General features: G+C 40.9%; 1 protein-coding gene and 1 long non-coding RNA gene across 9 annotated transcripts in view; one reads left to right on the top strand and one right to left on the bottom strand.

The window, feature by feature from the left end:
- SASH1 (SAM and SH3 domain containing 1) overlaps nucleotides 1-24,406 on the bottom strand; it is a 234,878-nt gene that overhangs the window by 101,159 nt on the left and 109,313 nt on the right. For 4 of the 7 annotated variants that reach the window (XM_081829122.1, XM_081829119.1, XM_081829120.1 and 1 more), the window contains exons 3-4: nucleotides 3,471-3,521; nucleotides 3,317-3,366 (exon numbers count right to left, since the gene is read on the bottom strand). The exons of the other annotated variants lie outside the window; for them this stretch is intronic. In XM_081829122.1, coding sequence (XP_081685248.1) covers nucleotides 3,317-3,366; nucleotides 3,471-3,521 — 101 coding nt within the window. The remainder of the gene's footprint in view (nucleotides 1-3,316; nucleotides 3,367-3,470; nucleotides 3,522-24,406) is intronic. 7 annotated transcript variants of the gene reach the window in all.
- The window catches only part of LOC145723132 (uncharacterized), a 217,110-nt gene that overhangs the window by 128,198 nt on the left and 64,506 nt on the right, over nucleotides 1-24,406 (top strand). The gene's annotated exons all lie outside the window — the stretch shown is intronic.

Genomic DNA, 24,406 nt, shown 5'->3' with positions numbered 1-24,406 from the left:
CCCACAAAAGATCCACCCCCTTGGTCTCTTGGGGGGGGGTGGTCAGAGCTATAATCCTGTTGAACTCAAGACTTTAAACCCAGTGAAATGGTAAATACCACTGGGAGAGATGATGTATTTCTTAGAAATCAGGTATTTGCTTTATAATTAACACCTTCCTTAGCTCAGGTTTTAACTGGGGGAGAAGGGAGGGAGGAAGATGTGCTGAGGCCCCTAACACTCTTAAGAGGGGGTAGTGGTGGGGAAGGGTCTGTGGATCTGGACAGCAGGAACCACGAGGGACAATCACTGGACTCCCACTTTGTTCCTGCCATCTAGGCCTCTGCTCTAAGGGCGGGCTTGGCTTCCACAGGATTTGCCGACTTTTGTCTGAGTTCTCTTGCCTTTTGAGAGCAGACGAAAACTTCTGCCCATAAAACAACACTGCTGACTCAGAAGGATATTTTGGTTGGCAGATACTTGGCGGACACTAACCAGACACAACCAACTGGTTTGCCAGGTCATGTTCCGGGGCTTACAAAACTACCAGCAAGCATTTTGATTTGAAGAATAGCAGGATTCTGCATTTCAAAGTAATCACATTCTCAAGTACAAAAATACAAATAATTCAATATAAATAAAACTCCTCAGATTATAATCTGATCTAGAGTGTCCGTCTTATTTAAAAAAAAAAAAAGAAGAAGAAGAAAGAAAACAAACATTTTGGAAGGTTTAATCCAAAGGAATTATCAATTTAAGAGTAAGTATCATCATTTTGTAACCATCACTGTAAAAACTGATTTAGGTGACAGTCACTAAATCTAAAACCATCAGGTAAAAGTTTGATGAGAAACAAGACATTTACGTAGTCTCAGATCATCTCCCCACAGAATATTTACTAATTGCAAATTCTAATTCTAACTTCTCAGAAGAAAGCTGACGGACATCACCACAATCATGTGATCAAAATTAGTTATCACCAATGGGACAGATTAACATGATGATGCAGTGCCCCGGAAAGAACACAACATCAAAAATGCATTACCCGAATCCTAAGAAGAAACCCAGATAGAGGAATATCTCACCAAACAACTAGCCTACCCTCTTAAAAAACCCATCAGTATCATAAAAGACAAAGAAAGGCCAAGAAATCCTTTCAGATTAAATATGACAAGAGAGAGGACATGTGAATGTGATGAGTCATTTTTTTAAGTGTTGGGTTGAAAAAAAAAGTGCTGTAAGAAACACTACTGCGGCAATCAGAGAAACTCAAACATGAACTGTACATTAGGAAAATCACTATTAAAATTCCTATTTGGTAATTATACTGTGGAGTTCTGTAAGAGAAGGTCCTTGTCCTTAGGAGATACATGCTGAGGTATTGAGAAGTGAGAGTCACAGAGTTTGTAACTTACTCTCCAATCATTCTTCAATAATCGTACTTAACAATATTATATGTGTACGTGTGTGTGTCCAGGAGGGAAAGTAAGAGTGTGCAAACTGCTAAGTCTAAGTTATATAGAGGTTCACTGCACAACTCTTGCAACTTTGCTGTAAGTTTAACATTTTTCAAAAGTTTTTTTAAAAATAAGAAAAACAAGAGTACCATAATTCTCAAAAAGCATTGATAAGGAAATACAGGACAAAATGGATTACAACTCTTAGGTTACTTAGAAACATCCAAGTTCAAGTAAACCACTTAAAAGAACAGAGCAAAATGGCAGATTTATACATGGAGAGGTTGGGGCTGTCAACAGCACTGTGTGTTGTGTGTGTTCAAATTTTTTGTTAACCTCAGAGGAGGCTGAGAGTCTCTCTCTTGGCCACAAGAGCTACGCCACATTTTACTAAGTGAAGGATATAAACACGGAAAGAATGACTACCCACAACTGGGGTGGGGAGAAGAAATACCCAGCCTAACTAAGGTTAGTACAAATTTGGTGAGTCACTTCCTCTTAGGAGAAAAGGCAAACATTTCTTGTTTCCCAAAGGACTCAGATTCTGAAGAACACCTGAGTTCTCAGCCTGAATCATGCCAAATAGGTAGCAAATTAGGTCAGAAGAACCTCCAGTCCATTAACTCCAGGCTTCTGCCCACACTCAACTCAATTTATTGCCACAGTACCTTAAATTTCCAAATCAATGTCAACTCCCATCTCTGAGTTCCTTCAGCCTCCACACTACTAAGCTGCTAGGAGCTTACATGAAACGAAGACAAAGGAGAGACACAGTAATTGCGCATGTATTCTCTAACCTTGAATGGGCAATGGCCTTGGTTTGCTTTTGGCTCGCCACCCCCAGTGTTCCTCAGTCCTGAACCAAATTGGCTCCACCACTTGAGAACCGAAGCCTTGGCAAAGCAGTCTTCCCTCCTTGACGCTGCCTCCCGGCGAGCAGCACACACACGTGGATGGATTAGGCAGAGCTGTGCTGTAAAGCACACACACGCTCTCCCAACGCGCTCTTTTCATTCCAGAAATACCTTATTCCTAAACCACTTCTATGCTTCTCTTGGCACCAAACAGTGTAAGCGGCTCCGTGCCAAAGGAAGTGTCTGTTTAAAGATGAGGACTTTCTTAAAATTTCTTTACCTCGAAGACCGTAACTAGAACATTCTAGGGTAATTATGATGGAATAAAGAAAAAATGGAAAAGGTTGTAGAAAACAAAAGAAAACCCATTTGCTTTGTTTTCACTTTGTTTTTTTAAAGTTGCCTAAAAAAACACACTGCAGATATAAGATATAGAATTATCTTCCATGAGAGTAAAGATTACAGGGCCCACGTCAGGACAAAGCAGCAAAAATACCACCTTTAACAGGAAAAGTAAGTAAGCATTTACCATCTTGTCACAAGCATTTATTTTTGTTTTAAGGGCACCCACCAAAGCCAAATGCACAGAGGAGGTTTTTTTTGTTGTTGTTGTTTTACATTGTTTTATTCTGGAATATATTGTATTTTTGTACCTTGCTTCTTTATGACTTTCACCCTGTATCAGAAATTATTTTAAAAGAAGAAAACCCATCTTGGTGGACCTGTCCTTTTCCTTTCTCTATGTTCATTTCCAGATATTTATTTAGGGCTCACTCACAATAAGCAGTGTGAAACCAGTAACTCTTGTGGAATCCTTAGTCTTCACCAACTGAATTACAAACCACTCTTATCCACCTACATGTATGTACACACACACACACACACACACACACACACACACACACCCCATGCAAGGAAAATGACATCATGCTCCACAGCACAGACACAACATGATCACCCATTCGACTTTCGCCAGGATGGACCTCCTTAGAAATTCTGATCCCGGGCAGTAGGAAGGAGACTTACTTTCTCTCCACTTCTGGTGTTGACACGGCGCTGCAGAAGCCAAGCGACTCCTAGGAGAAAGAGGTACAGAGCAGCAGGCTCTCATTTGTACAGAATATCACTTAAAAAAAAAAAAGCAGAAGCAAAAATAGATGATTAAAGTCATTGTGCTTACTTCGATCTGGGACCGCAGCTGAAGTGACGTGGGGCTGGAATCAGGTTTCTCCTAAAAGAGAACAGATGCGGGTTTGATGAGACTTCCCAGCGTGGCATACACCAGAAAGACAAACAGATATGTAAGCAGAGATGGGGGGATTTGGGAAACACTAGGATACAGTGGGAGGAGATGGTGGAGATAAAGAGATTTTTCTGGAAAAACTGAAGTGCTTTCAAAATGAGAACTCTGGTCTTAAAATGGAACTGCTTCCCAAACTTCACTGCTTGACACTGCTTACAATTTTACTGCAGAAGAAAAAAGCACAATCCAACTGAAGGGCATAGACAGTTAATGGTGAAATAATTCTCTGGATGTGATTCGACCCTCACTGGGAGACAGAACTTACGCGGATCCCGTTGTGTTCTTTTTCAATAATATTGGAGTTCCAATCTGATTTTTAAATTCTAAATGTACTCAGAGTATTTCATAACGCAGGGCTAGGTGTAAGTGTCTTTAGGAAGGTGGAAAGCTCACTTGATATTATCGTGCAACCCTAGAAATCACCATGCTCCTATAAATACAAATGAATTGGCCCAGCTGGAAATTTAAAAAACAACTCTCAGCATCCAGTTAATAGATGAAATATATGCATGACATTATCAAAAATCATCAAGTCATAAAGAAAGGAATCATTTTAGAGATAAAACCATTTTATAGTTAAAAACTCCATTTCCCCTTTGGTAAAAGAGAGAGAGAGAGAAAGAGAGGTAAACCGGTGACCTATATGAAAATAATATATTGAAATAAGCATTGGCAGCAAAATAGGAAATTGCACTATTAGAAGTGCTAGAATATACTATGGGAAAATAAGAGCCACACTAGTGAACACAGCACAGAGTACGACACTGGTATTTTTCACAAGTAGAGAATAATTCTAAATCCAAATAGATGCTAAAGTGGAGGTCCTCATCAAAGTATGGTGTACAATCCAGGGTGGTCCCCAGCTGATTATATCATATGCAGGCTGACAGGCAGTTTTAGAGGAAGGAGTGAGTTATCACTAAGAATACAAGTTTGAAATATCAGGTTAATCATGAGTTTTCCAATAATCCTATCGTGTTCTTAATAACTGTTACATTCTTCAGGTCTGCACATGCACCATATGAAGATGGTTTTGTTAGTCTCAGCTGACATTCAGGATGTGGGAGCAGATCATCTCAAGTTAGGAATTCTCATTTAACTGTTCAATGTATTAAAGCTGCCTATTTTATTACTAGCATGATTACAAAACTAGGCCAATATTTTAAAAACTTAGCAATGAAACATTAAAATGAGTATAACTCAGACTACATTTATAAATGTAAATAAGTAATGGGAATCCAGTACGTATATTGACTATAAAATGAATGTGCTGGGTGAGTAATCTAAGAACAGGATGATTTTGGACAAGTAGATCGAAAAAGAAAAATACTTTAATGGATTGGAAACTCACTCAACCCTAGTCCCAGGGCCTTATCTGTTATGAAAAAATAACCAGAGTGGTGTAAAGACTCATAGAACTTCTCTTCGCTTAACATCCTCCTGGTTTTTATTGCCACCTTTGTTCATAATGGACAAATTTAGATTTCTGTCCCAGACTTGATACACCATTTTTACAAAGCAACATATGGAATTGTTCGAGTTACATTCCAAGTCCAATTGGTATGACATCAGACTCAGGTGTAAGCAACATGTGAGACACGTATTTGGGAGGTTCCTTGTACTTAAGAGACCAGTCAAGATGCCCTGATACCTAACCTCTTAGCATCACATAGAGAAATTTATAAACTTAGGGCGCCTGGGTGGCTCAGTTGGTTAAGTGACTGCCTTTGGCTCAGGTCATGATCCTGGAGTCCATGCTCGGCGGGGAGTCTGCTTCTCCCTCTGACCTTCCCTCATCTCATGCTCTCTCTCTAATAAATAAATAAAACAATCTTTAAAAAAAAAAAAAAAACTTAAACAGCAGGAAGTAAGCAAAGGTATAGTTTGCAGTTTTTCATCCTAAATCTTCCTGTTCAGAGTCAGGGTGGGAACCTCAGAAAGATAACAGAACTACATTACTTCCTCTGAATTTTTCTCTGAAATAGTCCCTTTAACACCCAACTCCAGCCCATGTCCTTCCATAACCATCAATGAAAAAAATGACTGATTAACTCTCCTCCCTCCTCCATTCTTAACTGTTCTTCAAGCTCTAAGTCTCTACTTTACTAGGTAATAGTCTACGATAGGAAATTACTTTCTTTTACTGCATGTTTTTATCTACATTTTTTCTAATAAATTTTATTTACTGAGTGCATCATTTGTTACTCCATATCATAAACATAACATTTATGGTACATTATGCAAAATGTGCCTTTCCCCACATACAAAGCAGGTGTTTGTTAACAACCACATTAAATGTTTGATGACCAGGAAGTAACATGCTAAACAATTCAGCTTCACATGTTAGTCTCTTACTAATTATAGACTGTGTTTGGGGGACTTTTTAGGAAATTGGTTAGGGGTATAGTTTGATGTATAATGTACTAAAATTTGTTCCTTTAACCATCAAACCTGAGAAATGCAACATTGCAAATAAGAGTTAAATTTAGCTGAGTAAGAATTGACAACCTGATTGCCCAGTTTCAAACAACTTTATTTGGGGAAAAACTGACGGTCCACAATCTAACTCCTGATTTGGAAGTAATCGTGTTGACGGAAATAGTAAAAATTGTGTCTTCTGGACACATTATGGAAAGAGATGATCACTGAGAAATAAGATTCTCCTTAATAACACGTGCTACCTGATGCAGTTACTACTGCTGTGTAACAAGTCATCCCAAACTTAGTCACACCAACCAATAAGCATTTTTTTCTATTCACAGATTCAGGGGTAAGAATGACAAATATTGGGGCACCTAGGTGGCTCAGTCAGTTAAGCATCTGACTTGATATCAGCTCAGGTCCTGATCTCAGGGTCATGAGTTCAAACCCTGCACTGGCCTCCACACTGGGTGTGAAGCCTAGTTAAAAAAATAAATAAAATAAAATAAAATAAATAAATAAAATTTTAAAAAAGAATGTCAAAAATCATTAAACATTACAAACCTGTAGTGAGTTTGTACACTACAAATGCTTAAGGAAATCTCCCTAACTTAATGAAGTATTACAGTGGAAACTAAACCAAGTTATAAATATAGCTCAACATATGTTCATGTATGCATGTGTGCATGCAAAAGGAAAAGTTAGAGAGGATATACACTAAATGTTAATAGCAATTACCTATGCTTACTTTTTTTAAGAGCATGTAATTTTGCATTACCTTCATTATTTTTTTCTAATATAAGATCAGCTTAAAAGTACAATCTTCAGATCTTACATGTTGTAAAATTATCTACATGTTCATAAATGTGTGAGAAAACATCTCTGGGATGCCTGGGTGGCTCAGTCGGTTAAACGTCTGCCTTTGGCTCAGCTCATGATCCCATGGTCCTGGGATCCAGTTCCACATTGGAGGGTGGGGTGGCCCTTGCTCAGCAGGGAGTCTGCTTCTCCCTCTGTCTGCCCCTCCCCCTGCTTGTGCTCGCTCTCTATATATAAGTAAATAAAATCTTTAAAAGAAAAAAATAAACATCTCAAAGATTCCTTACACGCCAATGGTTATGTCTGCAAAGGCCACTATTCCTCAATTTTTAACACATTTGTCAAACATACATTGCTTTTAGATATTTCTAAAGAATGTTACAAAAGTTTCAAAAAATTAAAACTGGTAATAATTTTAGTTGTATCCCAACAACTAAACATAGAAACTTCTTAAGAAATACTGAAACTTAAATTTCTCAAATTAGGTCATGCTCTATATTAAAATAATTTCTTGAGATATTAAAAATTTTAGTAATGAGTATCATAGAAAACTATGCCTGCATTTTTCTGATTAATAGTGAAGGTCCATAATGATTTTAGAAATCATCTCACATATTTTGACAGAGAGAGACAACAGAACTGTAGTTCCATATATATATATATATATATATATATATATATATATATATATATATATATTTTTTTTTTTTTAAGGCATCAGATGACAAAAAATTACTGGGTGGAGGGAAACCTCTAATTCATTTCCTGTCACTTGGGACAATTTTGGAAATAGTAATTCCTTCAAAGTTTATGATGTCTAACACAGAAGCAAAAAAAGAACAAATTTTCCAGATGAAATCAGGAGTTTGCCAAAACCAAAACACAGGAACACACGTGCGCTTCCACCTGCTTGTGCACGTGTGTGCACACGGGTGTACACACAAGCATGTCTACAGTCACACTAACAGGGCCTGGGTCAAATATAAAACTAAGGCTCTGGCACGTGGTGTAAAACACTAGTCAAAAACCCACTTGGGGCAGAATAAGGTCCTGGAAAACAAATATCACGCCCTTGTCCACACTCCAACTTTGTTTCCACCTTCTTGTGGAAATCCACACTTCTCCTTCCCTTAATGCTGCCAGTGCTCAAAGCCAAATGCACTTCAAGGCTGGAAAAGCAGGTGGGATAAATCCCTCTCTTAATCCAAAAGCAGAGAGGAAAACCATCAGGCGCCTATCAGCTCAGCTCAGTGCCAAGCTCTCCTCCTCCACACTGGGCACAGGAAGGAGGTGATGGAAAGGCCAGAGGACCGCATGCCTGGCAACACTCAGCCTACGAGTAAAGTACACATCCCATCACTGATGTGTTCAATTAATGGAGGAAACAGGCTCTAAATGGCTGGGGAAAGTTGCTGCCTGTGATAGATTTTAAAACTCATGTGATATTGATCACTTTACAAGAAGACTATGAAGTGGCGGTGTCTCCCAATTGGCAAAGTATGCTCCCCTCTTGCCTGACTTCTTCTCCCTTCTGGCATGCAGTGGGGCATCTGTTCCTTGTACCAGGATGTAAACCTCAACACTTTCTTCAGAGTTCCCTCACTCCCCAACAAATCAGCTACCAGGGACTGTTGCTTCTCTGTTGACAAGGCTTCTTGTGTCCAGCCAACCCATTCCATTCTCCCAGGCATCAGCTTCTCTGAGGTCCTTGACCTCCCAGATGCCTGCCCACCCCCCTAGAGTGGAGCAGAAGGTACTGAGTGGGAGTTCCAACCCTGCCCCCACTATAGTAAGACCTTTAGACCTCAGTTTTTACTTTGCTTGGTTTTGCAATGGCAATGAAAAGAAATGGACCATTTGGTGATCTTTAGGTTCCTCTTAGACTTGCAGTCCCTACTTAGATGAAGCCGGGTCCAATCCAATCACTACTAACAAATAAATCTTCTTAAAATAGTACTCTGTCCTGGGCACCTAGGTGGCTCAGTCGGTTAAGCATCTGCCTTTGGCTTAGGTCATGAGCCCAGGGTCCTGCGATCAAGTCCCGCATCGGGCTCCCTGTTCCATGGGGAACCTGCTTCTCCCTCCGCCTCTGCCTCTCCCTCTGCCTCTCTCTCTCTCTCTCTCTGTCTCTCATGAATAAATAAATAAAATCTTAAAAAAAAAAAGTACTCTGTCCTTGCTTTCTGTGGTTCATGCAACATGAGCATTAGAATCACCTGGAAGCTTCTTCGAAAGGCAGGTTCGGGCCTCACCCCAGACCAGAATCAAAATCTGCATTTTACCAAGATCTCCGGGTATTCTGTATGCTCATTTTAGTTTGAGAAGCTAACGGCTTTGTTCTTTGTATCATTTTCTCTGTTCCAAAATCTTTCCAAAATTCTAGAAACACAATACTGACAGGATAAAATCCACATTTCTGAAAAAGAAGCCCTTCTGCCAACTGGCCTAATGGACACCCTCTTCTTTTTTTTTTTTTTTTTTTTAAAGATTTATTTATTTGACAGAGAGAGAGACAGCGAGAGCAGGAACACACAAGCAGGGGGAGTGGGAGAGGGAGAAGCAGGCTTCCTGCCGAGCAGGGAGCCCGATGTGGGACCCGATCCCAGGACTCTGGGATCATGACCTAAGCCGAAGGCAGACGCTTAACGACTGAGCCACCCAGGCGCCCCTGGACACCCTCTTCTTAGAGAATAGGTGCTGGGTCCCCTTCGAGTATGCTGTCCCCATATTTCACTTTTCCTCATAGAAAATTGGATGTCCTTCTTCTTCCTGTCCATCCTTCCAAGTCATCCTTTAGATCCAACTTCAAACCCACCTTCCATTACACCTTCTATGCCCGACCATGCCTTAAATGATAAGCCTGAGTTCAGTCATAACAGGAACGAGCTACATGGCTTATTTACTAGGTATATCTATGTGTAGCAACTCTTCTCTCTTATCTGTATCTTACTCCCTCACCTAGACGGCAAATGCCTTCTTAACAGGGATTCACTGTACCCACAGACACACACACGCGGTCCAACAAAGTCTATTCAGTGCTTCTTACGTGCCAGGCCCCATTTGAAGAGACAACAGTGAAGTGCACATGGGTCCTTCCCGTCAAGGATGACCAGGCTCTGCATGAGGGAAGTGCTTGATGGGCATCGATTTGTTTCATTTCTTTAAAATGGATTACTTTGCCAGTAATGCTGACTCTTCTATTAATTTTTGTTTGCAACTTCACTGTCTAGGGACATGTATTTCACGCTTTGATTTCAGATTTGCTTTGGGGGTGCAGAGTTCCATGGGTAAGTAAAAGTAATTAGGCAAGTATTTTCAAAAAGATCTACAACTTAGATCTGTAAGAACTTAAAAAGAAAATGTTGGGGTGTTTAGCCACTTTTAGGATAAAATCTGCACTGGCCTGGGAGTTCTAGCTCCAACGCTGTACCTTTTCACATTTTATTTATTTATTTATTTAAAGATTTTATTTATTTCTTGGACAGAGAGAGACATAGTGAGAGCAGGAACACAAGCAGGGGGAGCGGTAGAGGGAGAAGCAGGCTTCCCACGGAGCAGGGAGCCCGATGTGGGACTCAATCCCAGGACCCTGGGACCATGACCTGAGCCAAAGGCAGATGCTTAACAACTGAGCCACCCAGGTGCCCCCCTTTTCACATTTTAATGACTGGTTTCACCCAAATCATTCACACGTGAAACAGGAAATGTTAGCCATTTTTCAGGCACCCATAAGCTCATGGCCTGGCATATGAAATTGATTCTAATGAGTGAAAGTGAATGGAAAAGTACCCTCTCCCCCCACATCAAAGAAGAAAGTTTCCAAAGAAAAAAGTTTTCACAGTTGAATGCTATTCCACTAACTTCAACCTTAAAAGCCATCCATAACGAACAGGTGAGTAAATTTTGAGAAATACTGATAAGAAACCAAAAGTGGCCATTTCCACCTGGCCATTAATACGCTGTGGTAAAATTATTAAATCTTCTTGCTGTATTAGTCTATGTTATGCAAGTATTCACTACATATTTATTTAAACTGCACCATTTAAAAAAAATGATTTAAGATAGCTTACAAAACTTAAGTTCAACATTACAGAAGATGAAGCTAGCTAACGAAATGACACGAAGTGAGGGAAATCAAGATTATATGGTAAAATTTGTCCAGGAATTAGGTTCGTTAAGAAATGCAGACGATGGGATCCTACACTAGAGATGGACCACACATTTTGGGCTAAGTTTCCTGACATTTAAAGCAAAGACAGAAACATGCTCAGTTACAAGACTGACATCGTCCATACTGTTATGTTTTGAGGTATTCACAAGACACACGGCTATTCCCAGGAGAGAGAATTTCTCCTCTGGCTTCTGGCAGAAAGGACGGTATATGACAGTGACCAACATCAGGAGCAATGTCCCTGCAGGGCTCCTTTTGCCCCAAAAGGGCTTCAACCTTTAATGCTAGAGGTAGTCCCGGGATCCCCTACTGAAAACCGAGGAAGCTTGTCCACTCCCCTACCTAACTGAAAGGAGTCATGGGAGTGCCCAGCGCAGGGGCAGAACTCAGTCTGAGGAGACAGTAGGATGAGTTTTCCCATCTTGAAGCACAACTGTGGGAAAACACAGGGAAGTCAGTAAAAGTTAGATGAATTGGTTAAATTCAGGAAGAATTTGGGGCGCCTGGGTGGCTCAGTTGGTTAAAGCGACTGCCTTCGGCTCAGGTCATGATCCCGGAGTCCCAGGATCGAGTCCCGCATCGGGCTCCCTGCTCAGCGGGGAGCCTGCTTCTCCCTCTGACCCTCCCCACTCTCATGCTCTATCTCATTCTCTCTCTCAAATAAATAAATAAAAATCTTTAAAAATAAATAAATAAATAAATAAATTCAGGAAGAATTTGAATCTAAGAGTGTCCAGAGTAGCACTCTTGAGCCTCATTTCAAACAAGGTAGTATGCTTTTTTTTTTTTAAAGATTTTATTTATTTGACAGAGAGAGACACAGCGAGAGAGGGAACACAAGCAGGGGGAGTGGGAGAGGGAGAAGCAGGCCCCCCGCTGAGCAAGGAGCCCGATGCGGGGCTCGATCCCAGGACCCTGGGATCATGACCCGAGCCGAAGGCAGACGCTTAACGACTGAGCCACCCAGGTGCCCCGGTAGTATGCTTCTTTTAACTTTTAAGCTGTCTTAGGAAACAATGTATCACATCCTTTAGGCTCAACTTTAACACTGTTGAGTACATAACGACCTACCAAGCATACTACACCAAGATAGGAGTAAGACCAAACCATAACAAAGGTTCATTCCAGAAGATGAGTCATGTTTTAAGAATGCATCTTCTACTATGAACAAAAACTAACACAAGAGGGTCATGTCATCTAAATGTAAATATTAAAAAGCACAGTGTCAGTAAAGGCATTTTAATTATCCTTTAAAAAAGAACCAAACAGGCGCCTGGGTGGCTCAGTCGTTAAGCGTCTGCCTTCGGCTCAGGTCATGATCTCAGGGTCCTGGGATCGAGTCCCGCGTCAGGCTCCCTGCTCGGCAGGAAGCCTGCTTCTCCCTCTCCCACTCCCCACCGCTTATGTTCCCTCTCTTGCTGTCTCTCTCTCTGTCAAATAAATAAATAAAATCTTAAAAAAAAAAAAAAATCTAACAAGTTGTATAATTCAATTGTTCATTTTACTAGTGGGACTTGGTTTATGGACACTAACAACTGGGCCCTGCATACGTATCCCAGGGGTGGATACCACGACCATGGGCCACTCTGGATGGTATCACCACCCATGAGTCCATCCAACCTCACTGTTGGGACAACAGAGTGTGGAGTGATCCACACTCACCAAATGGTCTTCTGAGTACAACTGGTCACTGACTGGAATTGACGGGCATGATGACACAAAAGTCAACAGACCCAACTATATGGGAGCACTACTTTCACTTTCTGTCTCTCCCCACCTCTTTCATCTAACCATTCCTTAATTTTACAACTATTCAATGAGGACATACTATGTGCTAAGTAAGCACTGTTCTAGTCAAGGGTAAAACAATGAAAAGGAGAGTCACTGCCTTCAGGGAGCTTAAATTCTAGTGATTTCTAAAGTCCCTCATGGGAATCATTTGCACTCAATGTCCAAATCACAGGTCCTATAACATTCCTTCTTTCTGGCACCAGGCGGATGACATCTGAATAGCTGTGCTCAGCTCTGCATGCCACATTTTCTGGGAGATAATGAAAACCAGGAGAACTTTCACTAGAGTGGGATCTGGAAAGGGGATCAGATGAACAGGATCAACTGGAAGAAGCAGGGCTGTTGTAAGAAGGGGAGGAAAATGCAAATACGTGGAGGGCTTCCGAGGGAGGGCAGATGGCCGCCCGGGGCCATCTCCCACAGGGCACAGGGACAAGTGCAGCACCCCGCATACTGGGACCACCGGGTGGAAAAACATCTACTACAGTTGTAAGTGATATATAAGAATTATAAAGAAAATTAAATCAGAGTATTTGTGAAAATAGTAAATATTCAATTAGTAGAAAACTTCCAAATAAAATCTTTTTCATTTTTAAAATAAGAACCTTACGCTTCCTTACTTGAAAATAACTTTTTAAAAATTTAGGTTATATACTTGAAATGACTATAAACTACATTAGCTAGAAACTCTTAATGATGAGCTTTTAATGCTATGGGTAGTGATTACTAACAAGGAATTTTATTCACACAACAAAGTGATTAAAAAAAATTGTCTTAGCGGGGCACCTGGGGGCGCTCAGTCGGTTAAGCGTCTGCCTTCGACTCAGGTCATGATCCCAGGGTCCTGGGATGGAGCCCCACATCGGGCTTTCTGCTCTCGGGGAGCCTGCTTCTCCCTCTCCTCCCCACTCGTGCTCTCTCTCACTGTCTCTCTCTCGCAAATAAATAAAATCTTTAAAAAATATTGTCTTAGCTATTTTTATAACCACTGAAATACAGCAATTCCTAGTTCAAGGAGCTAACAGCACTTTATTTAACGTCGTAGTGAAATTTCTTATGAAAATGTAACAGATTTCAAATCCAGTTGAAATTTTTCCTATTAGGTATTACAAAATACTGACAACGTTCTAATGCGCAGCCTTGCGTATCCAATGCCATCCTGAAGCCCAGCTTGGCTACACGGGGCCCGAGGGTCCCAGTGCCCCACCACCATGTCTGAACCTTAAACCAAACTCTTCTGACAGCTCCAAGGCCCCTTGAATGTGACGAACAGCAGCAGGGTACTGGGCATCTGGCTGCTAGGGCACACACCACCACTGAGCTCACCGCCCAAAGGACTCGAATATTAAGATGCCATCTGGGACCACGCACGCTCCAGTAGGCCTTGAACAGCCGTTCCACACCTACTACACCATAGTCACCTGGATGGCTGATTCAACAAAGATTGCTGGCCTCCTCCCCTGCTTCAGATTCAGTCCTTCTGGAGTGGGCCCACTAATTCACATTTCTACCCAGTTTCCAAGTGATGCTGAAGCCCTTTCAGAATTTCTGCCCCCGACAAGACTGCTCCGAAGGGCCTCTATGCTGGGATTCAGTGATCTGAAGGTGGAAGGGATCAACAGATCCGGAATCACACCTAAACCTGGTATGACTCATCTTTAGTGCTCTAGGAAGGGATAACCAAGATGAACGATTTTAAAGTACAAAGAAAGGCATGCGTTTAACATTTAAAAAAAGGGGGGCGGGGAGCAGTACAGCTAGGTGACCAACAAGAGAACAAATTATTTACAATATGTAAAATCTACATTATTGCTTGAGCGGGACCATGGGACCATCTGAGGCTGGGATGGGGGTTCTTTCAGAAACTGGTTCAGACCTCTGTCCGATTACAGTGATTGTATTACTTGTTCTGGAGTGTAACTGTGGGAAGTTAAGTAAGCTGCTGTGGGATCATTTACCTTTTACATTACATTTTTATGGGGAAATGACCTAATGCCTCAAATGTTTTGGAATGGATAATCTTCAAAAGCTAGTACACTGCCGACAAATCCGACAGCCTGTAACTGAACAAACGTTCACGTATTCATCTACTGGACCAATATTTCCTAAGTGTCCACTCTGTACTTAGTTGATATGCTGGGTACCAAGAGTATAAAGAATAGGCACTGACCTTCAGGAGCTCATGGCCAAATAAGAAAAACACATAACTGAGAATATAAAAAACCAAAAGCTCCATATTATCATATAAATATCATCTGAACTGATTAGTAAGCAGATTGGGTGTCTGAATATGGATTTTACAAAAAAAAAAAAAATTATGTACCCTGATCAAACTGGAGATGCCAAATTTAAATGAATACTCTAATAGACTGGGTCACATTTTGTCATGATTTAAAGCATTATTATTGTCTTTGTAGCTATTAAATCAAAAGGTGCTATCATGACATTGAACTATCCTTCTTTTTCACTCTTTGAATTGTATTTTCAAACCACCTTTATAAGTTTTATACCATCCTGAAAAGCCTCAGAATTAAACACAATCCAGTGCATTCTGAAATCATGAGCCACAAATTTGTACTTCTAAAGTAAATGAGCTTTTGGAATTAATAGTGTTACCTAATGATGTAAACATCTAAAAACGCAGGATGGAGGTCACAGTATTTGAGAAAGAAGGATAAAATCAAAATTGGAGTATCAGAAAGTCGAGACAAGTACCAAATTCTAGCCCTGGGCAACCTTTTTTATTGCTGCATTATAAATGCTGGAAAAGTCAGGTTTACAATGGAAACACAGGCAGACCAAGTCTCAATGTAATATGCATAAATGATATGTTTCTTTTCCTGTACAGTGATTTTCCTCCCTTTTGAGCATTAATCTTTGAATGACTTACTCTATAAATTATTGAACTTAGTTCAAAAGCAAATGAAATTTAAAATACCGATTTATTGAGTGGCCAAAGTGCCATGTTGAAATAACTGTGATTTATCTGTTTCTTTAATCGTGACTAGAGCAAACATACTTCATTGATCAAAATTATTACCTAGTTGCATAGTTTTAAACATAAATCTGTCTCCCTGTTCAGAACAGCAGCTCTTTGCTGGGATCTCTTCACTTGCTCACAACTAAGAGACCCAACTTCTTCTTTCTACAACCTGAAAATGTATCTATATGTATGCTTAGATATATGTCGATAAATGGCTCTCATTTTTTGGAAACTAATTAAATCCACATGCACCATGACTGCTACAGTGGTGAAGGGGGCAAGGTGGGATACCATTTAGCCAGTACAGAGTTAACTACTCCCCATGCGCACATGCCTACTTGCATCCTGCATGGCACTAAAGACAGCTTTGTCTGTAGAACTAACAGTATTTCTTGGGCATTACTGCTTGTAGGTACTGCTATCCTAGCACTGGAGCCATTGCTTCTGTGGCTAGGAAGGGAGATTCTGGCTTAAAATCCAACGTCTCGTTCATATCAAGAGGAGGACCTCCCCTTCATTTCCCTTCTCATAATTTGGTTGGTGGAGAAGTTGGAAAAAGTGTATATTCTCCAACAAGGGAAAAAGTTGCCACATACATAATAATGGACTAAATGGCTCGATATGTAAAGAGTGCTGATAAATAAATAAGAAAAACTATTTTAGATTGGAAAAAATGGGCAAATAACTTTTAAGAGATGAGTCACAGAAAGATATAATAGTATGTGTGTTCTTAGAAATGATCAAAGAAATACAATTTAAAACACTATGAAACTACTTTTCACCAACCGGATTGGTAAAGTTTTCTTTCTCCTGATAATAAATACTGGGAAGCATAAATTTAAAAAAGGACCACAGATATGCTGCTAGTAGAAGTGCAAATTATATAATATTTTCAGATGAGATTTTAACAGTGCTCCTGTGGAGTCTTTAAAATGTTCCTACTTTCCAACCTCCTACACTCATATCTAATAATCTACCCTAAGGAAGTAAGTTATCAAAGTGAAGATTTACATTTAAAGATGTTCATGGTCATTTACTTTTAGAATAACAAAAAAAGTGAAGAACACCTAAATAGCTCAAATTGGGGGATAAATAAACTATGGAACATTCACAAGATAAAAAGGGTATGTACTCATTAAAAATCACAATACTAAAGAATAGTTAATAAGGTAAGGGTGTTCCTTATAGAAGGTTGAGGAATATAATCAGGCGTACTGTGCATACAGCTTGATCCTAATATTTGGGTACATAAGTATATATATAGAATATATATATACTTTTTGAACTAAGTTTGGGTATATATATAGAATGTAAACTCCACCGGAGCAGGAAATTTTGTATATATTGTCCCCTGGTGTATCCCCAGTACCCAGCAGAGTGCCTGGCACTTAGGGGTACTCAACATCTGTTGAATGAATATATATGTACAGACAAAAGTCTGGGAAGAAATAAGCCAAAATGTGGTTCTATCCGAGGTGGGGGTGGGAGGCTTAAGCATAATCTTTATTTTCTTTTTCAGGACCTTCTCTATTTTCTTATTTCTCTACAATATATATGTACTACTTTTACAATCAGAAAGCAAAACAAAAATGTTTCTATTTAAAATGTGTTTTTTGGGTGCCTGGGTGGCTCAGTCGTTAAGCGACTGCCTTCGGCTCAGGTCATGATCCTGGAGTCCCGGGATCGAGTCCCACATCGGGCTCCCTGCTCAGCAGGGAGTCTGCCTCTCCCTCTGACCCTCCCCCCTCTCATACTCTATCTCATTCTCTCTCTCAAATAAATAAATAAAATCTTTAAAAATAAATAAATAAATAAATAAAAAATAAAATAAAATAAAATGTGTTTTTTCCTAAAGTTATAGACCTAGAGTCAGACTTGGTTCAAACTTTATCCATATACATGACACACTATCAAGATTCTATACCATAATGGGGATGTAGAATATTCAAAGCATAAGAGATGCATATGGATTTTTTTAAAAAGATTTATTTATTTGAGAGAGAGCATGAGTGGGAGGGGGAGAGGGAGAGAGAGAATCTCAAGCAGACTCCACACTGAATGTGGAGCCCCATACAGGGCTCGATCCCAGGACCCTGTGATGCTGGCCTGAGCTGAAACCAACGGTTGGACACTTAACCAACTGTGCCATCCAGGCGCCCCTATATGGATTTTTTTATTAATCACACATGCTGACCAATTTCTTTTCTACAAACAGACCTTTGTGGAGCATTTGTCATTTAAAGATACATTATTCAACACATACATATCACAGTCCTTTATTGTTGTTGTTGTTGTTTTTTAAAGATTTTAGTTATTTGACAGAGAGAGAGACACAGTGAGAGAGGGAACACAAGCAGGGGGAGTGGGAGAGGGAGAAGCCGGCTTCCCGCTGAGCAGAGAGCCTGATGAGGGGCTCGATCCCAGGACCCTGGGATCATGACCTGAGCAGAAGGCAAGACACTTAATGATTGAGCCACCCAGGCACCCAGTACTTTGTTGTTTTAAACTGCATTATACTGCTAAGGTTTCAAAAATGTCAATAATTTAGAATTTTCCTCACAGAAATTTTGCTTTACTTTCCCTCTTTCTTAAACCGCCCTGTCAAATTCTCCTTTTCTGTAGCACAAAAAGAAAGAATTGGAAGTATCTTCTTGTCATCTGTTAACTAGCCTCAATCACATAAATATCATCAGGTTGCTAATGAGAAAATGGTTACTTCGTATAAGATGATACATATTATATGCACAAAAAATGTGCATGTTCACAAATAGTAAGCCAATTTTCCCCTAGCAGATAACAATTTTTCCGCAGGAAAAGCAAACAAAAACTTCAGAAGAGTGCAAACAGGAAACATTATCAGGACCTGGTCTCAAAGGGCAGAAAACAGATGGATGGCCCTTTCTTAGCATTCGGAGCAGCACAAAAAAAAAGGAGTGAGTCCAAATACGACGACCAATTGCCTGGGAAACTGTAGAGAAGGGCTGTGTCCCTGACTACTACATGTCCCTCTAAAAAGGCTGGAATGAACCTAGAGCCATGACTTCTACCTTGAGAATCAACACAGTAAGAGTCTTGAATGTCACAGACAGATCTCTTAAAAAGAAGATGCAATCCCAGTAATGATATGGTATCATCACTGAGGTGGCTCCGTCGAAACCCAAGACCTTGCAAAGTGCCTGGCAAAGACTAAATAACCCCATAATAAATATTTGCTGGGTGAATAAATGAATGAAAGGTGGCAGAGGAGACTGGAGTAGAGAGACCATAGCACAGAAAGCTTAATACCCTGCACATAATGGGAAATCAATACACATTTATCGATTGAATTAAAACTTTTGTTATGTTTTTAATTCCTGGGTTCTGACACTGTCATAATTTGATCCACAAAGCAAAAGAAAGAGAGTGTGTTGAGCAGTAAGGCAAAACAAAGACAGAAACCATGTTAAGTTCTATATATATCTTCCACCACACATGTCAAGGGTTTTGTTAAGGATCACAGAGGCTGCCATTTGTCCCTGCTTATCCTGAGCAGTCAACCAACGGAAAAACTGAACAGAGTGGGCTGGGAATACATAAAAGCATATACTTATTTTCTTAAAAATCCTCTTTGAAATAATTATATTCAAATGGTTCATATTTTAAAAATTGAACTGACTGACTCAATTATCCACACCAACGTATCATCAAATAACTATAGAAAGAACAGTAACAAACTCTTTGGGGCTACCTGGTCAATACACCCCTTTAACACCAAGTATTTACCAAGTGCTCACCAAAGCCACGAGGCTAGTTCTCACCCTGCATCCCATTTCCCATCCCTTCTGGAAGTCACTGGATCACCACCTATAAACTGAGTACATGTTCTGGGGCCGACTCCTCCTTGAGGAGCAGGCACTTCTTCGGTACTTTCTGATTCATCATCATCAACATGATTACCATCATCATCATCTTCACTGCCATCACTGCTGATGTTTATCAAATGCTACTTGATGCCACATACCATTCTAAGGCACTTTACATATATTATTTCATCTTTTAAAAAACCTCATAAAGTAGGACGTTTTACTATTTCCATGTGACCAACAAGGAGACTGAGGCACAGAGACTAAGTATCTTCCCCAAGACCACATGCTAGAAGGTGCAGAGTCTCTTTGATTCCAGGATACATACTCTTAATTGCTATGCTAGCATCTATTGGCTCCTCCGGTCAGTGCCCCAGTGCTGATGACCAGGCCACCTCTAGTTTTCTGAGTCCCCATCCTCCTTCCCTACTCCTTAGCCTGTTCCCGTGTGTTTTTGCTTTGCTGTTGTCTTCCCTCTCAAAGCTTTGTTCTGATAACTGTACAATAATCCCAGTCTCCTCCCAAGACAGGGTTTCTGCCCCATCCATGGTCAGCCTGGCAACGGAGTCCTGTCCACCTGCTCACAGATCTAACAAAAGATACACATCCCAATTCAGGCTGCTCTCATTTTCCTGGGGCTGCCCTGAAGACCCCCATCACCTGCTGCTTGCCCAGACTTAAACTTCCTACTGAAGACCTGAGCCTCTCTAGTCAATCCAAACCACGAGGCCTCCCCCAAGTGGGCAGATCTACATCCAAGGACCAGTCTCTCCTGCCTGTTTCTGATCCTGCTATCAAGAACTGGCCTTGTCTGGCAAAAATCTGAAGTAGCTACAGGTGGTACTGAATCTTACTCCATAATTATCTGTGTCCCAGAAAAGATATTGGGGGATCTAACTATTCCACTGGCAATTCAAGGAAGACTCATCCTCTCTTGAGGCAGCACAACCCAAGACAACAAAGCCACTGTTCTGAGCTGACAGAGCATGTGCAGTGGTCCTCTTTCCCTGCAAGGCATGGAGGAGCCAGCCACCTGTCAGATCCTGTGCAGCTTAACGAGGTAACACTTGTGAAGGGTTTTGCGATGTGCAGGACACATGTTGTCCCGGGAGCTCACACATGGCATACCACACTGCAAAATTCAAGAGCTATTTTTAAAATCTATCTACCAGTTGAGCAAAACGGAGAGTGTTTTGTGGACTGTTGTAAAACCCATTACTCTTTCATTGAGAATCCCTCAAAAAGAGCATACAACTGGGGGAGGTTACTGAACAGGACCTAAAAGACACTTTAAAAAGAAAAAAAAAAAAAAAACTAGTTGCAGTCAATGCCAAGTTTTCAGGGAAACCTCAAAGAGCTTGCTTCATTTCACCCTTTTTCTTGAAAACAAGCAATTTGAGAGGGTAAAGAAGGAAGTATCTCGCCTCTCGTCTGTCCAGATGTCATGTCCAGGTCTGAGAGTGAGTTATGGTGCAGTGGACCAGCGGAGGGCACAAGGAAACGGCTTCTGGGATGCCCTAGAACTAAACACCAAGGCCAGTGTCTCTCTCTGGAGCCCTGGCCAGACTCGCTTGGTCAGTTAAGTCAAGTGTTTTGATGGGTGTAGGTTTAAATGTGGGATCACATTTACCTCTCTAGACTATAATTACACAAAGCTTGTCTGGCTTCTGGAAAAATAAGAGGTTTATTTTTAATGGACGAGGGCAGGTCCCATGTTCCCTCTTGAAGAATGCCTCCTTTTGCCAAAGGGAATCCTAGGACTGAGTGGGTAGGTTTAATGGATTGCCTTTGGCTAAGAGGTTTGCAGATAGTTCCCCAAAACAGGTATACTCCTGCAGTGGCTGAGCCACTGGGGTTTGCCTCCTTCCCACCTATGCTTTCCCTTCTGTAATTATTAATAAGCCATCGTGGCAGCTCTGCACGACCTGGATCCTGCTGGCTCTCAGGTGACTACCATCAACTTTCAAATTCCTGAAGTTTGCAGGAGCAGGTAGGTGCAAGGCATGTTCTCAAACCCATTCATATTTACCTTTCTAATACCTATGCTCTAAGACAACAACACTAACCATACCAAATGACTGAACAGTGATCCTCTTTTGATTAAAATCTTTTTTTTTTTAAAAGAAAACTATCCTGTAGTATATTTCCTACAAAATCAATACTCTTCTTCCAGTATTGCCTTCTCAATATTGTCTTGTTCCTGAGATGTGGGACGCAACGGGGAGGAGAAGGGGTTTAGAGAAAAGCCTGGGTCAAAGCTATCAGATGTCAGAAAACTGATGTTCTTCCTTCGTGCTTACTATTTAATAGGTAGAAGAATCACAATATATGAAAATCAGTACCCAGGCCCTTTTACAGTAATCAGAATTTCCTAGGCAGAGAAACGATTATCACTGATTAATATCAACATGTAAAACTGTTCAGTTGACATGCACACACCAATAGCACTAAGGGATTTCCTCTCCCAAATTAAAAATACTCACCCGTTTTAAAATTCATTTGTCAATGGAAGCACTACCCATTTGTCATCATAGAAAGAGGAGAACATTCTGCCCTCCGTGATGTCGACAGTGTTGGCTCATATTAAGCACAGCCAGGTATTATGCTTGGTGCTTGATAAATACTACCTTTTGAGAAATGTATTAAGCCCTCCTGGACCCTGCAGAATGCAAGCTCCATGGGGGCAGGTGCTTCACCTGTTTTCTTCACTGCAGCAGCCCCACTGCCTAGCACATAGTAGGTGTTCAATAAATATTTGTTGAATACGTTTTTAAAAAATTATTTCCCATAGTTCTCACTGGGACATTCAAAGGTAGAGATTATGTGTGCCTTCTTTTTACACATGGAGAAACTGAGGCTCGGAGAGATTAAGTAACTTGCTCCCAGTCACATGGCTAGTAAATGGCAAAGCCACAATTTCTACCTCCCAAACTCATCCCATACCAGTCTGCTCTACTGCCTAAGAGTCTCCTATATTCAATTACCTACTAAAACCACCTGCTTCCAACAATGTCCACATGAAGGGACATGCAGGGACACTGGAAATTTTTCCCATTATATGCTTTCTGACTGTGCCTTATGACCTGCTATTTAGCATGTCTGGGGTCTCAAACCTAATTATTTGGGTGTTTCTTCTATTTCTTTGCACAATTATCCTCCTTTTCAGCAAACAGCACGCTGATAAAGGCAGAAAAACAAACCCTGTGGGATGACTTTCGCCTGCTGTAAATATGACGTCCTCCTGCTAACAGGAGGACCAGAAAAGCCACCCAAGCTTTAAGTACTTTCCATTCTCCAAAGAGGGAAGGTCACACTTCCTTTGTTTTTACACAGACTTCATAAAAAGGAGCAATTTGCCACCTACTTATCTTTTTATTTTTTCTTTCATCATCATTCTTTTCTTCTCTCCTTTGTGGCACACAGACCTATTCAGCTCTCCCCACAGAGCGGACAGCAGGAGGGGAGATATGAACAGATAGGAGGAGAGGATAGAGGTGGGGGAAGGAAGAAAGGAAGAAAGGGAGGGAGGTCCATTCTCTACCCATTCATTGCTTCCACTTCTTCTGAGCCAGCCAAACTTCTCGAATGAATTTTCTATACCCACTGCCTCCACTCGCCTCCTGCTGACCAATCACTGAAGGCCATCCATCAGGTTAGGTGCCAGGAAGACAATGATGAGGAAGTCTCAGAACATATCTCCCCCACTTGGGGGCTTCTCTACATCAGAGGCCACCATGCTCTAGTCCCTGGCTGTTCAGCTCCACAAGAATGTCTGGACAGGACCTCGATCTCTGCACATCGTCAAGTGGGCTCCTATTCTGTACACCCAGCTCTTCCCCACTCTCGCCTGTTAACGACCACACCAACCTCCCAGCACCTTCACTCATCCTCTTCCTCCCGGAGATTCAGTCAAGCTCTCAGTCCCTCCAACGATATGCTTCTTGTATCCGTTTCCACTTCTACACCTAGTATATTTTTACACCTGGCCTATTTGCTCGGGCTTTTGTTACCTTTCGTCTGGACTGTAGTGATGGCCTTCCAACGGGTCTTCCTCCCCCCAAATAATCAGATGCACTACTGAGAAATCAAACTTTCCAGGAACCTAACACTCCTGTCTTTCTCCTAATCAAAACCTTTCCTATGTTCCCTCTTAACAACAGAACAATGTCAAACTGCTAAACTGACATTCAAGGCTTCCACGATATGGGTGCTACTGCCTCGGCAAGTTTATGGTCTTACTCATTTAACTGAACCTGATCTGCATTAAGCTCCACTGAACACCCAAACACGTTCCAAACGAAATACTGACGTAGCTCCAACTAGGAAAAGCAGAGTTAAGTTTTGTGTGGTGGATAAGAAATCAGTACACATACCAGGTTCACACAGTTTCCAAAACATTTCCCTGTACATTAGCATCATTAAAATCTTGGTATTACTCAGAATAACTCAGCTGCTTTCTTGAAGAAATGCCTCTGTTCCTGTGATTCTTTCCCTATACACCCCATGCTATAGTATTCTAGCTTTGGGGGACTCATTGCAAACTGAAGTAAAACTACGGTATAAATTATAAGTTTAACACCCAAACAATAACTATTTCACCGTATCATTTTATACCACTTTTTAAGCAACTTTTTTTTCTTCCATTCATTGATGCTTTAGGTGTAGCTGTAACATATCCAAGAATCCTCTCCAAGTGCCGGCACCTAAGCAGATCCCGGTCTCTACTGTCAGGAGAGAGTGAGGTACGAACTGAAATGTATGAGAAAAACAAACACGGGATGCTTGT

The sequence above is a fragment of the Leptonychotes weddellii genome, chromosome 8 (assembly GCF_054177405.1).
Source record: "Leptonychotes weddellii isolate Sample4059 chromosome 8, ASM5417740v2, whole genome shotgun sequence".
NCBI lineage: Eukaryota > Metazoa > Chordata > Mammalia > Carnivora > Phocidae > Leptonychotes > Leptonychotes weddellii.
This window is presented reverse-complemented; position numbering and strand designations above follow the sequence as displayed.